The sequence below is a fragment of the Geospiza fortis genome, unplaced genomic scaffold, assembly GCF_000277835.1.
Source record: "Geospiza fortis unplaced genomic scaffold, GeoFor_1.0 scaffold443, whole genome shotgun sequence".
Taxonomy (NCBI): domain Eukaryota; kingdom Metazoa; phylum Chordata; class Aves; order Passeriformes; family Thraupidae; genus Geospiza; species Geospiza fortis.
The window spans coordinates 2,971,178-2,984,972 of record NW_005054335.1 but is presented as its reverse complement, the minus strand read 5'-3'; the positions used below and the strand labels follow the sequence as shown (position 1 = coordinate 2,984,972).

Below are 13,795 nucleotides of genomic sequence, written 5' to 3'. Positions count from 1 at the left end.
CCACTAACATAACGTAGAGTCCATGCTTCCTGTCTCTACTTCTGCTGTTGCATACCCAGCAGGATGATGGAGTGGTAATCCCATTACCTATTCGATACAATCATATCTTCTCAAACAGGTCACCAGATTTTCACATACGGAAATATCACGTGCTCATGATTAACTTAAGCAGCAGCTTGTGTTTTGCATAAGTGGACTACTTCACAGACATAAATACCCGTCTTCCACAAAAAGCTGCTACAATCCAATATCAAGAACATATAATGAACTTTTGACCTGGGAAGGGGGGAAATGAAAAACAGGAGATAAAGAGGTCAGATGAGAACAGTTTCAAAGTGACTGCAAAACTCATTTGTATCGCCTACATTAAAAGAATACAAAAAACCCCTGAATTTAGTTATACATCTTACTGTATAACTAAATTATTACAGCCCATTTCCATTTTTTTCATTACTGTTAAACTCTTACTGTAATCTAAATGATGCACTGCTTTCCAACAGTGGACTAGAAGATTTTGTGAAGTGATATTCAGGTGATCATTAACCTACCCCAAATAGTGGCAGCATTTTTACTGTTGCCCATTTTACAGGGAGAGAAGATGAGACATAGTACATGTAAGCAAACAGTCCTGAACTTTTTCACTGTAAGCAGAAAAAAACCCCACCACTAATGTACATACCAGGCCAGTATTGCCATCAAAGGTGCCAAGCATTTCCACGACCTTTAAGCAGGCTGAACTTCTGAGGAATGTACTTATGCTCAGTCAAATTAGCTTCTACAAACTGGAACAAAGAGTGATCAAGATCTCATGCAAGATCACCAGGCTAAAAGGCAATCCTGTAGATTGTGGAGCAGCTCTCATGTCTGATTCTCTGCTCAGTAAACCTCCTTTTCCTTTACACCTAGCCAGTACCAGCAGTAACCTCAAGGCGCTCTTCTGAACCACGCAGCTTTGTACCTTAAGGGATCATAATGGCTTAGTTGTTACTCATATCCTATAAAGCATGACCGTCAGCTGTAAAAAGACTTATTTGAAGTCACCCATCATTCAGACTGGAACATAATAGAATTGGATTTCATCTACTCTCTGGTAAAAATTGTGCAGTGTATCTTGTCAAGAACTAGCGACTAACAGATTCCGCACTGTTTTGCTAGGTAGTAGCAAGAAACAGACAGCAGTCCTCTGACCTTTCTCTCCCCTTTAATTATAAAGAGAAAACAACCTGGTCACTCCAGTGCTGTGTGACTTACGAAAGGACAGACTTCTGCAATGCTCACATAAATAAATAGCCTCTAGCTAACCCATGGACCAGGCTGGATGGGGCTTAGAACTACGTAGTCAAGTGGAAGGTGTTCCTGCCCATGGCAGGCGTACTGGAACAAGATAATCTTTAAGATTGCCTCCACTCAAAATATCCTATGGTTTTATAACCCTGAAAGCTACAGATGTAGTAATAAAGTTGATCAGGAAAAGACACTCAAAAGATTTGAAGCTTTTGCCTATGAAAGAAAAGTAAACAAGTTTCATACACATGAATAAGAAAAAAACCAACCCACAGTAAAGAGGAAGACAAAGGCAGGAACCATGCTTGAATTACTCAGCAGGGATTGCAGGGACAGAACAGCCTTTAAGTTTTGGGCTAGAACTGTTCGAACATGGCAACACACATTTGAACAGTTACATGAGTTATGCTGAGTTCACAAGAAGTTTCCAACTCTTAATTTGTAGGTCCAAGCCAGTTGCCGTGTAGTTTCCACTGACAACCTACAGTAATTCACAGTAATATACACAGCCTTTGGGAACTATTTGATCACATCTACCTGGATGACACAGCATAACAAACGCCTCTAAGAAGGGAAGGAAGGGAGGTCCAGGCTAGGAGAATAGGGAGGAAGTCCATATGAGAATGATCCTCCACCCACAGAAAATATGTTAGAATGTTAAAAGAATGTTAAAAATAAAACACCGGTACCCAAGGGGATAAAGTGAATTTTCTTCCCCAAAGAAAATCTGCTTAATCAAAAATATCAGTTTACTATATTTTAGTGGGGTTTTTTAAGACTAAACAAAAAATAAATAAATTTTTTATAAATAAATTCATAAAATTTATCCTACAAGTGGAAGTGATGAGTACCAATCCATCATCTTTTCACAATGTGTTTGTAACACTGCACTACTGTTCTGATCTGTGGCATTCATCACACTGGCAATTTCAGAGTTAGATGCTTAAGCTTGGAGTCAGATTCTGAAGACTTCCAGGTGTCCATACAGCTTTGGCAGCAAGCTGCCAGTTTTTCTTAAACAGGAGAAAAGCATTTAGAGCCAAATTAGCGTCTTTTACAACAGTTGCCATAAATATTAAGATCAGGAAAGAATATTATTGTTTTATATCTAAAAGGAAAGAAACTCTTAAAGTTTCTAACCACTTCAGCAATACAGTACTACCTAGTTCTCAACCAGATGCAGTGCTCACAAAACTTGGCTCAGTTTTCAAGACCACCTAGACTGTCCTGTCCCTCCCCCACCTCTGGCCATTCCCCACTACCCCTTTCTTGCCTTGGCATTAGTTTTCACACCAACCTGTCCAAAAAGACAATCCCATGCCCACACAACATTGTTTTTTCAGAGGCATATGCTCATCTGGCCAACTGAATTACTCTAAGAGCTGGCTTAAAGGACAGAGTAAGAACATGTAGCCAAGGGTTCATACCTTGGTCATGAACCATTATGACAAAGGACATAGGACAGACTGGGACAGATCAGCTTCAACACCTCAAGAAACTGCATCTTAATCAGTGGTGCTTCCTTCTCCACAATTTTAAATAGTACAAAGGAATGCATTGTATTTTGTAAACACAGGTTAATTAACCCATTTGGCCTCCTTATCTGTGCAAGCGACTGAATCTCCACTTGAGGTTCTGTGCAAACTCATGCTGAATTGCTGTTTCAAGACCTCAAAGGCAATATTACTCTGTACTCCTATCTGGTCTTCAATCAGGAAGTTCTCTTCAACAAAGCATATTATCATCTAGGAACTGGGAGAAAGGCAGTTACCCCTAAGGGATACTACAGCAAATGAGAACATTCTAGTTTTATCACTAATTAAAGCTTTTTCTTCATGCTGCAATGAACTCACAAGTAAATGTTAATTAAGAGAACCTGTACTGGACTAACATGAGACAGAAAACTTTTTATGTTTCTCTACACTTACCCTGAAGAATATGATCAACACATTTTGCACTTGATATACTGACAAAGTCAGCCTCAGGTTTTGTAAAGAAATACACAGTTTATAGTTTAGTTAAGGAGTGCCAAAAATAATTCTACCTGTACCAAAGAAACTACAAAACACATCAAATTATATCCTGAAAACAGATGAGCAACTTTTTACAGCTTACATTCTTATTAGGCAGATGATACTGTTAATAATCCCACAGAGTCATTTCAAGCTAAACCTATACAGCTGTCAATTACTACCGACAGCAAGAGAGAATTTAAGATATCCCACTTTTTCGCATGTGTTTTTGCTTTTATTTTCAGACAGGACAACCATGTTGGGTTCACTCTTCATTTTTCAATGTACAGGCTGGTGTGAAGAAGTAGGCAAGAGATTTAAAGAAACTCAGGTCAACTTCATGCTACTGGAGAGAGTTTGGAAACATCTGTAAAAGGTACTGCTCTCTGCAGAAAAGGAGACAGGCTGAAATTCTTTTTCTATGAACAGTCAAGAGAAAGAATCAACACCTTTTAAAACAGGAGGTTCTGGGAATACAAAAAACTACCAAGAGAAAGAAGAGATTAAAATAATGAGAAAGCATTTAGACTTTTGATAACTACAGGTAAAGAGTGTACAAGCGAAAAATCAGTGCACTATTTGCAGTAGCTGAGACTACTAAGTGGGTAGCCCACAACTTACCTCCCAGCCACTTTAAAGAACTTTATCTTGCTTTTCTACACTAAGGAATGTGAAGTATCTCTAATACCAGCAAACTGATTGTTCTGATAATGCCAGAAGCTGTGATAGGCTTCAGTAAACAGGATACATGTATTTAAAAGCATGAACAACATTCTAATCTCTCCTACAACTCTACTTGCAACTTTATGCTACATACATTTTTATTTGTCCTCTAATCTATGACTTGGCCAGCAGAGAAGACAGATCAGCAATTGAGCAAGTTCCTTGCCACTTTTTGTTATGCCAGGAAAGGGTGATGGAGGCAGGAAGCAAAGGAAACCTTCCTCTGAGCTCAAATGGCCTCAACACAAGCGTGCAATTTCCAGTCCAGTCATTCACTAAGACAGAACTACATCATATTACAGTTTCTCTGCATTCAGCACTCTACTACATGGGAGCACTAATTTAGTTATCTATAGCCCCAATTAATTAGAACATGTCAAGACTCTTATTTAAAAACATTAGCATGGACTAGTGTATTCTCCCTTGTATCTACATTTCAATTTTAAAAACTGCCTTTACAAGCACTAAATACAGGTTACTCTAAAACCCATGCAATTGTCTCTGCTGTGAGCACTTAGAGAAGTGCAAATGCAAATTTAAAAAATGCAGAAACAAGACAGTAATATATTCTACCCTGCTCTATTACTTAGAGAAACATACACCAGACAAGTGAGCCAACTGCAGGTAGCAAGCAAAGACTGTGCCCTGGGCTCTGCTCTGGTCAGGGGAAGAGAAGGCTGAAGCTGGTCCAGGGATGGACACACACCTGGAAGTCATCAGCAGTTCATTCAGTGTCCCATTACTGACAGACCTGAAAATATTAAAGACCCCAGACTAACAGCTACAAGACACTGTGGGGTGCAGAGGCAGAGAGGGACGGAACAGGGGAGGTCAGCAGTTCTCTGCACTGCAGTGCTCCTCAAGGGGTTAGTTAGTTATGGGAAGAATCCAATACTCCAATCCAATACTCTGGCTGCAACCAGAATAAAGGGTGACTTCCCTCCTGTATATAATCCCTCCTGTGCAGGAGAAATTAATATTTCCTCACTGCTTGCATTACATGTTCAGCATCAAATTCAGTTAAAGGCTTTGATGGTACTGTATGGAGAATTAAAAACAATCTACATGCCCTCAAAGATGTAGATTTCTGCACACAATCCACCTAAATCATGCCACTTACAGACCAGGAGGACAACACAGCCAAAGAAATGGAACTATCAAGGTCAGCTGCTCGGCAAGACAGGAAGGGATTTGCTTTTTTTTAACATAGATGACACCAACTCCGAATGTCATTCAAGACTACTTCTCTTTTAAGCACGAGAAGTTGTAACTATTTTCCCATTTTAATCTTTGCTTTGTGGGAGCGCACAACAGGAGGCTTTCAGAGTATTTCAGCTATAACTACACACCCTAACTTGAAATACCATTCAGTCTCTAGGAATATAATAGGCAATTAGTTGACAGGAATGTAAAAGCTCATTTTCCAATGAGTCCTACAAGCATAACAGTATTTTATTTAAACAGTCTTTAACAAAGTCATCAGTGCTACAGAGGGACTCAGAATTTCCATGACATTGTGTACCCTGTCATACACCACGTCACTTTACACTGCACACACTGCTGCATGCCACCATATCTAAGAGAACAGAACTTCATTTTCATGCAAGACTGAAGTCTGTAGTGTCTAATGGCACATTGTAAGAACAAACTCTATAGAAAGCTCAATCTAAGCAGATTTTAAAGGGAAAAGAGACCATACCCATATATTCTTGAACTATCAGAGCAGTTCTGTTTTGTACTGATTCTGAGAGGAGACTGCCCAGAAAGTCCATTATTTCAGAATCTGGAAAAAATATTTATACAACATTGCTCTTGACACTTGAGTACAATAAACAATGCCACAGAATAGGAAGTTTTACATATAACAGACCAGGTGCTGCTTTCCATTTGTAGTAGAAGTTACCAGCATTAGATTTGTGATCTCAAGTTTCTATGTATTAAGGTATATAATTTTCTAGTGTTGATGATTGGACTCTAACATTTAAAGAAGAGATGGGAAGAATGAAAAGAGTGTGCATGCAGTAATAGTGACCTGAATTCCAGGATCTCCACTAGTGTTAGACCTAGCCATTATATTGGCTTGGAGTATTTTAGCTGAATATTAGTACTGCAGCATAGGCTTACCTAACAACATAAAACTGAAGCCCAGTTTCCACAAGTCAGCAAAAAACTCACTCAATGGAACATTAAGGAAAGCACACACTAAGTAAAATAATGACTAAGATGATTTTTGGAATTTAATAGAGCATAGTTTCTGACTATTTGGCAGGCTTGATTTCACTGTCTGCCTTCTGTACCCCTTAAGGGCCATCAGCTTGCTGCGTATCAGAAGTTTTCCCTGGTTATAATTAGCAGTTTATTCTCTCAGGTCTCTCCACCACCAGCTTCCAAACCACCCCTTCAGCTTAAAATAAGCACAGCTCACTGCCCTTTCATGCCTCAAAACAAGGCAGACAAATTTAGACATATGCATTTTCCTTAACATCCCAGTAATCCAGTTTCAGAAAATACTGCACCTATTGCTTAGTTTCAGTGACTTAGTAACATAAGACTTCTTGGCAATAACAGAACTAAGTTAAATGGACAAAAATCCACTAATATTAATTTGAGGTAAAAATGCCACTGTATTCTACAAGAGGCAGAAGTCATCTGAGATGCAGAAATTTGATATGTAATTCCTTCTACACTTAGGCAAAAACTGAGCATAATTCCTGTTTGGTACAGTTTTCTCCTTTCCTAGGAAAGGGATCACAAAAAATTGTGATCCTTCTTCCAAATTAGGCATGGCTAAGTAACAAACTGAAGCAACCTTATGAGACCCAAGGAAACCCCACACAGCTCCTCTGAAACCTGCTTATTTAGCAGAGGTAAAAAAAAGGAGAGGAGGCACTAAAATCTAGGCTATGTCTAGAAAATCCATTGTTTCCTCAGCAGCACCACAGACATAACGGTGTACTGATATGGCTCACCCTTACCTTTTGCTTCATTAAGCAGCATCTGGGGGATAGACATTCCAAGATGTTGTCCTGATCTGACACACCTGTATTTTCTAATCTAAAATTTTTTAAATCCTTCATTTTCCTGTTGCCAAATATCAAGACACCACATGAATGAGAGATGCCAAAATGAGCTGAAGTACAATACAAGTAAAACTGAAGTGCCTTCCCAAACTTCTGAGTCAGACCACTTCTCGGCCACAGCTTTTTAAAGATTAGTCAATACAGTCTATAACAGAACAAAAGCAGCCTGTTCTTGTACTGGTCATTTCCTCTAACTAAATATGGTAACAGAAAAAGTGTTGGTAAGTACACTAGAAAGTTTCAACATTACCTTTCTATATCACAATTTGTTAAAGAAGTTTATTTGGGTCAATTTTTGGCTTTCACACAAACAAGCAGTCTTGATTTTAACAGCTCTATCTGACTGTATGAGAAGGATTAATGCACCAGAGAATCTGGCAAAAGCAGAGCAAAAAACACAAAGCAGGTTTATCAATAGACAGTTTTGGTTCTGTACCTTTGAGATCAGTCTCCTAGCTTGAAAAATTAAAATTCCTCCCAGAAAGTGGGTCAAGTCATTAGTAGTCAGTTGTTAAATAAGAGGAGACAGGCATCAGATCCTTAATATAAGTAGGATAATTTTTTTAGTTTTAAAATTGCAGGATTGAACTGTTCTGGCTGGTAAATTGATTATAAATCTACTCAGAGGAAGGACTGAGAAATTTATTGTTACAGCTGAAGTGACTATCTGTTTTAGTGGAGGATGCCCCTATTCATGATGGGGGGCTAAAACTACATGGTCTTTAAGGTCCATTCCAACACATTCTATCATTCCATGACTAGTGTTTTTTGATGTAGTGGCAATAATACAGATTTCTAAAAAAAAACCCCAAAACATTTGCAGAAAGTATCCTAAGGAAATCCTGCTTCTTCAAAATAGCTTTAAATTATTTTAATTCTTGTCATAAAACTAGCTGTTTGCTAGTCATCCATTATCTGCATTTCTAGCGTCTGCAGATTTTTCAGTTGTTTTCAATCAACTACTTTACCTGAATAAAACCTAAGAATTATGAGTTTCTTTTGCAGGACAGGGGATAAGGAAGAGAAGTACCCTCACCAAACCAAGCAGATACAGCAATTAATCAATCTCATTTTAAAGCCATATTCCTGTGGGTGGCATATCTTGCCAATAGGCTTCTATGCAATTCTGTTCAGCATTTTTTTCTTTTTTCCTTCATCCAAGGTGATTTTGCTTTAATTCTCCTGGACTAATTCTGGAAATAGGATTATCAATTGTGAGGGATAGTAAATCCAAGTCAGTTGGCATACTACAAGACTCAAGTTCTCTTCTCATTGGGTACTTCCAAGAGCCAGGTCACCTCTTTGTGCTACCTGCCTTCCACTGCTGCAACAGTCACAGATAGAGGATTAGCACAGCTTAATCCCTTCATCAGCAACAGTGCTCCTACATGAAACTATGCAGTAGCAGGCAACCAGTAATCAACTCTTTACTTCCCCCCACCAGGGCTGTGATTGTGCAGCCTTCAGACCAAGCTGCTTTCAGTCAGTATCAGTTCATGCTGCCTAACCCTTTAAAGCCAGGAGGCATGTTGCATCAGCTCAGTACAGCATAAACAAGCACTCAAGCAGTACAGAGAGGAGGCAGGAATTCTTCAGCTATGAGGGATTAGCTATTTTATAACTTAATTTTAGTGTGACACTTTATTTTCCACATGAAGTGTCAAAAGCCCCTCCTCGCAAAGGTCACCACCCCCATGTAAGAAAGCTGCAAGAGCCCTTCTGACTGTTTAAGACTATGGAAAAAAAATCACCAGGACTCAAGCAGCTGGTAAGGAACCCAAGAGCTGATAAGCATCCTGCTCTACTATGCCAAGAGAAAACAATATAGTCCTGAGTTCACAATTTGCCTATTGGGAAGGCACCGGAAGGTGAACTAGGATTCACCTATTGCTGTAAAAAAGTAAGTGCAAGAACTCCTGGTTTTATGTCAGAAGTTAGTACAAGATACACAACAGCAAAATCTGGCAGAACATGAACCAGACTGCTGACTTTGAATAGTGTTTATTAACTAATTGATCTCTTACCTAAAGTTTTCTGCAGGCTTCTGATCAAGAGGGAGTGAGTCTCTGGTAAAGCATCTTTCTTTATGTTGGGGAAAATAAAAAGTGACTAAAGTGACTGTTGCAAAGAAGAAAGCATATTAGGAGAGGGAAGATTTTCCCAGTTTCAAGTAACAAGTATGTCTCCAATTAACTGAGAGTGTCAACTTAATAAGTACAGGTCATGGTACCTGGTGGAGAATGTCACCGAAGACAAACTGCTCTTTCACATGTACCTGTTACAGCTTTACAATGTATTCATGAACTAGAAAAAGTATTTAGCATCCACATGATGTGGAAAATACAAACGGTGACACATATGTCAGTGAGTCACAAATAATAGCGGAGGAGTTTTTATTTGAACTAGGGCAATCAGGAAGTGCTAACCCACATAGAAGGAGCCTTCCCTGACTGCACAGCAATACCTTAATTGTCACCGAGACTGCAGCCTCCAGCGACAGCACAAGTAAACACTCCCAAGAGAGGAGAACAGCTCTGAATGCAAAACAATATGCAGGGTGTGCAGGGTGGTCCAGCCATCCCACCCCCACAGGTCACACCCTGCAAAAGAAAACTCACTCCGTCCTGTATACATGCATCTGCTGTTTAGCATGTTGTCATTATCACAAAACATTCCAGCAGTCTTTAAACAGCAAGCTGAAAGCAATGTGAGAGTTTACTATTTCTAGATTCAGTACACATGTCCTTCTGTTTGGAAGGACGGAAGTCCTTCCCTTACTCAGAGGTAGTTTCATTAAAAAAATAATAATTATGGTAATGTATAAATAAGACTGCCATAATCTCACCTTCCCCACAGTCACAGGGTAGGACATGGAGAGGAAGAAAAAAGTAAATAGAAAAGTGAGTAGAGCAGCAAGGGCTTAATTCTTTAGAAGGCTTCAGTTTTTCTCATCTTGGGTTGGACATATTCTTGCATTACACCTGCAATCCCATATGGAGAAGTACACTCCCCAATTACTTATTATTATAAGTAACAAGCTTGTCAGTATTATTATAAGTAGTAGGCTTGTCAGTAATTGCATAGTCAGACAAGGGACTAAAGTAATACAGTTGTGTTGTATTGCACCCCTGCACTCAAGTTAGGCATGAATTTCAACAAGTACAGACCAGACGAAAGTCGTCCCAGAGTTGTCACAGAAAGTGTTTTCTTTAGGGCTCCGGTCACCTCTGCAGAGCTTCCTTTAATCTTTGTCTTTCTGAGAGTCTGATCTAAAGATAAATGTATTTAGCAGTTCTTCCACTGATTGCAGGAATATTGTCATGTGTTTCCCAACTTTGTTCTTTGAGCGTCGTTTACGACGAACCTTAATGAAAAAGGAACCTCATTGCAATCAAACAAACAATGGACCTGTAAGAGTGGCACAGAGTGTATATGTGTATATATAGTGCCTAATGAAAACACCACTTGCAAGCTAACTAATTAAGCTGTTCTAATAAGCTGTCATTTTTTGCATGACAATTTGGAAGTGTAATAAACCATAAGAACCAAGCCTCAGCGTCTACCTGTGAAAAACGGTTTTACTACTGTTGAAAATGCCAATCTCTGCCATGCTATATAAAACATCTATCAGTAAACCTAGGAGAGACAAGTAACAAGAGGTGTGAGGGAGAAGGAAATCCTGCAGTCCAGGCCACTCATGTTTTCCAGTGCCAGAAGCAGCTGAGCACTGTCTACTGGAGCATGGGGAGTAAGGCAGGTGCTGCCTGCAGCACTGCAGAGCTGCATGTGGACATGCAGCACACACACCCAGCACTGCAGATCAGCATACATGGAATGCAGATACAGCCTCCTCACACTATTTGAGGACAGATACTGCAGAAACCTGCAGCTTTCACTTTTTTTAGATTGCGGAATATAAAGATAATTTAATGCTGAAACACCAGTGTTATTTTTAGAACAATTATCATGCTGGTAAGAGGGAAGGAGTTGTTTTCTCAGGGCATCAAAAACTGCTTTCCCTGAATTTTCTCTCCTTTAGTGGGTAAAAAGGCAAATGGAGAGATCTTCCTTAAGGATAATTAAAATAAACTTAGACTTGAGTCTCAGGGAACCAAATTGGGCTAATTTTAAAGATGTTTTTACCTCCTACTTCCCCCCCCCCCCCCCCCGTCTTTCTTATTCTGTTACCTTGGCTTCATCTTAAGCATGTCACATCCTTCAATAAGTCTGTCTAAATCAAACGACACACACGCAAAAAAATCACAGAATAGCTCTTTTTTCCCTTCCCTTTCCTTTGAAAGATTTATGCTGGGAAAGTTGAAACCACACAAAAATGGCTTGACTAAACCTGGAGCAAGTAAGTCAGACACACAGTAAGAATCATGCATTTCCACTGCAGTGAGTTCATGGGTGTGTCAGATCACTGCAGCTCCAAGTGGTATGCTTGGATATCACTTAGGCTTCAAGTCCAACATTACCGAGACAATAAAACTAATTTTTCTTCCCCATCTGCTTTGGAGAAGGTATAAACAGGAAGAAAGAGGAGAAAAAAGAAAAGCTCTGTATTAAGTGACAAGAGTTACCTTGAGGATTCTGAGGATGCTACTGGTACCCCTTTTTGTGGTAGCATGGGCTACCACACCAAGATTGAGGGTTCAGTCCTCAACTGAAACTGGTCTTCATCGTTTTTAAACCTTCAGCTCTGCAGGAGGCCTTGTAGTCTTTGCAGTGGAGATACTGAGTATCATTTATCCATACCAGCAAGTCACTTTATCTGGGCAGTTACCTCTGTCATTTGAGCACATACCAAAGTGCACAGGCAGGGGGAAGGGCAAGGGAAAAACTGAGAGTTAAAGTCCACAAACAACAGGAAATATTTTTTTTTTTTTTTTTACAGTAAAAAAGTTAAACAGGCCAGTCACAGGTAAGACCTATGTTCTTCTAAGGACCACAGCCACATGAGAGGCAGGCAGAAGAGGAAGAGAACTTGGTCCTACACCCAGTATCTTTCCCATTCTGCAAATGGAAAATCTTTTTATCTCAGCTAGAGTTTCACTGAAACCTGTAACTCAATGTGTTTAAAGTTGCAGGTGTCAGGGAACTTCATATTATGCACTGCCTGCAGTTTTCAGACTTTTCAGGAAGTAAACAAGCCCAAGGGAAAATAAAAAGTCTGGCAACCCTCCAGCACACTGAGGTACCAGATAAGTGTATCTGTGATCCAAATGCTACACAGGGTGAGGAGGAGAGAAGGGAAAGGTTCGCAAACTGCTGTTACACTGCAGGACAAGGTCACAAACCTACCCTCCCAGGTAATGATTTGGGACAGTGAAACCCTTATCCTTTCAGGTAGGTAGATGACCATCAAGGTGTACACTTCTGCAGCCTTACTTTCCATATATTTTGCTTTCCTTGATTACTCAAGATTACTTGCAATATACCCATATGCTTCATGCAGACCAAACCATGTGTATAGTGCAAAATTTTTGTCTAATTATAAAGATTTTGTAATGACAATTATCCAGACAGACAAAACTGTTTCACTCACCATAAAGACAGCATGAAAGTCTAAGACTCACAATAGTAATTTGATAAAACTCCTGACCTGAAAAAAGATTGCTCCCAGTGGATTACATGGATCCACTATCATTTTGCAAAAGCTCTCTCTCCTGTAACATTACCTCAGAGCAATGTATCATTCATTATAATTTTGCTTTTTAATGGCATTTAGCTACAGGTACCATTGCTATTTGAAGCATCCAGCAAGAGGAAAATGTCATTATGCTTATACTGATGCTACAAAAAATACTGATCAGCCAAAATATTCAGCCAAGCAGAAATTCATGAGCTAGGCCTGAACACTATCCACTGAACATGACAAGAAAGTGCTTATATTACTGAAGTAGTGACATTATTTGCTTAAGAAGCAAACATCCAAAATCAGCACTTCCTAAGACCAAAAAGTACATCTCCAGAGCGTAAAGACACTCCCAGGCTCCCAACACTGAGAGGTGCCACTTTACGAAGTGAAACTGCCCCTTCTCTGATCGGCAACTGACACCATTGCTCTTTACACTGTCTCATTATATAAAAGGTGAGTTAATGCAAATTGGCAGGACACAAAATAGTTTCAATAGAGACCGAAATAGAATAAAGCAGTTCTGGGAAGCCAATATCTGGGCTGGCCAGGACAAGCATTGCAGCGCTGTGGCAGTGTGCTGTGGCTGTGTCGGTTCAACCCCTGGCCATCACCGAGGCACGGCTCCTGTCCGACACCCGTCCCTCCCTGCCGCACACGGACACGAGGGCGCAGACACCGCGCTCTAATGAATGCCTCATTCCGCTTCCAGCCTGCAGCTACAGCGGAGGCTCGGTGACACCGCATTCAGCTCAAGCCTTACAGCGAGCCCCTGCCCTGCTGCCGAGCGCCGCCGTGCCTCTGCAGCACCCGGGATGGATGAGGCGTGTTTCCGTGATGACGGCCCCTTCCAGGACAGCTTCCCGACTCGCTCGGGATAACAAACACATCCCAGGCTGCAGGTATCTACCAGACAGCCACCTCTCCAGCACTGGCTTTTGCCACAACCCCTTTTCATCTGACAGAGGTGGTTACGGAAGGAAGAGTAAGGACATCAGAGAGAAGAGGGAGCTTCAGATGTCAGTGGATAAGCTGCAGCAGCTCCCTCCCCCCGGGGC

At 40.4% G+C, this 13,795-nt stretch overlaps 1 protein-coding gene across 1 annotated transcript in view; it reads right to left on the bottom strand.

The window, feature by feature from the left end:
* PLPP1 (phospholipid phosphatase 1) overlaps window positions 1-13,438 on the bottom strand; it is a 63,307-nt gene extending 49,869 nt beyond the window's left edge. The window contains exon 1 of the mRNA XM_031057827.1: window positions 13,339-13,438. Coding sequence (XP_030913687.1) covers window positions 13,339-13,438 — 100 coding nt within the window. The remainder of the gene's footprint in view (window positions 1-13,338) is intronic.
* Between the last annotated feature and the right edge of the window lie 357 nt (window positions 13,439-13,795).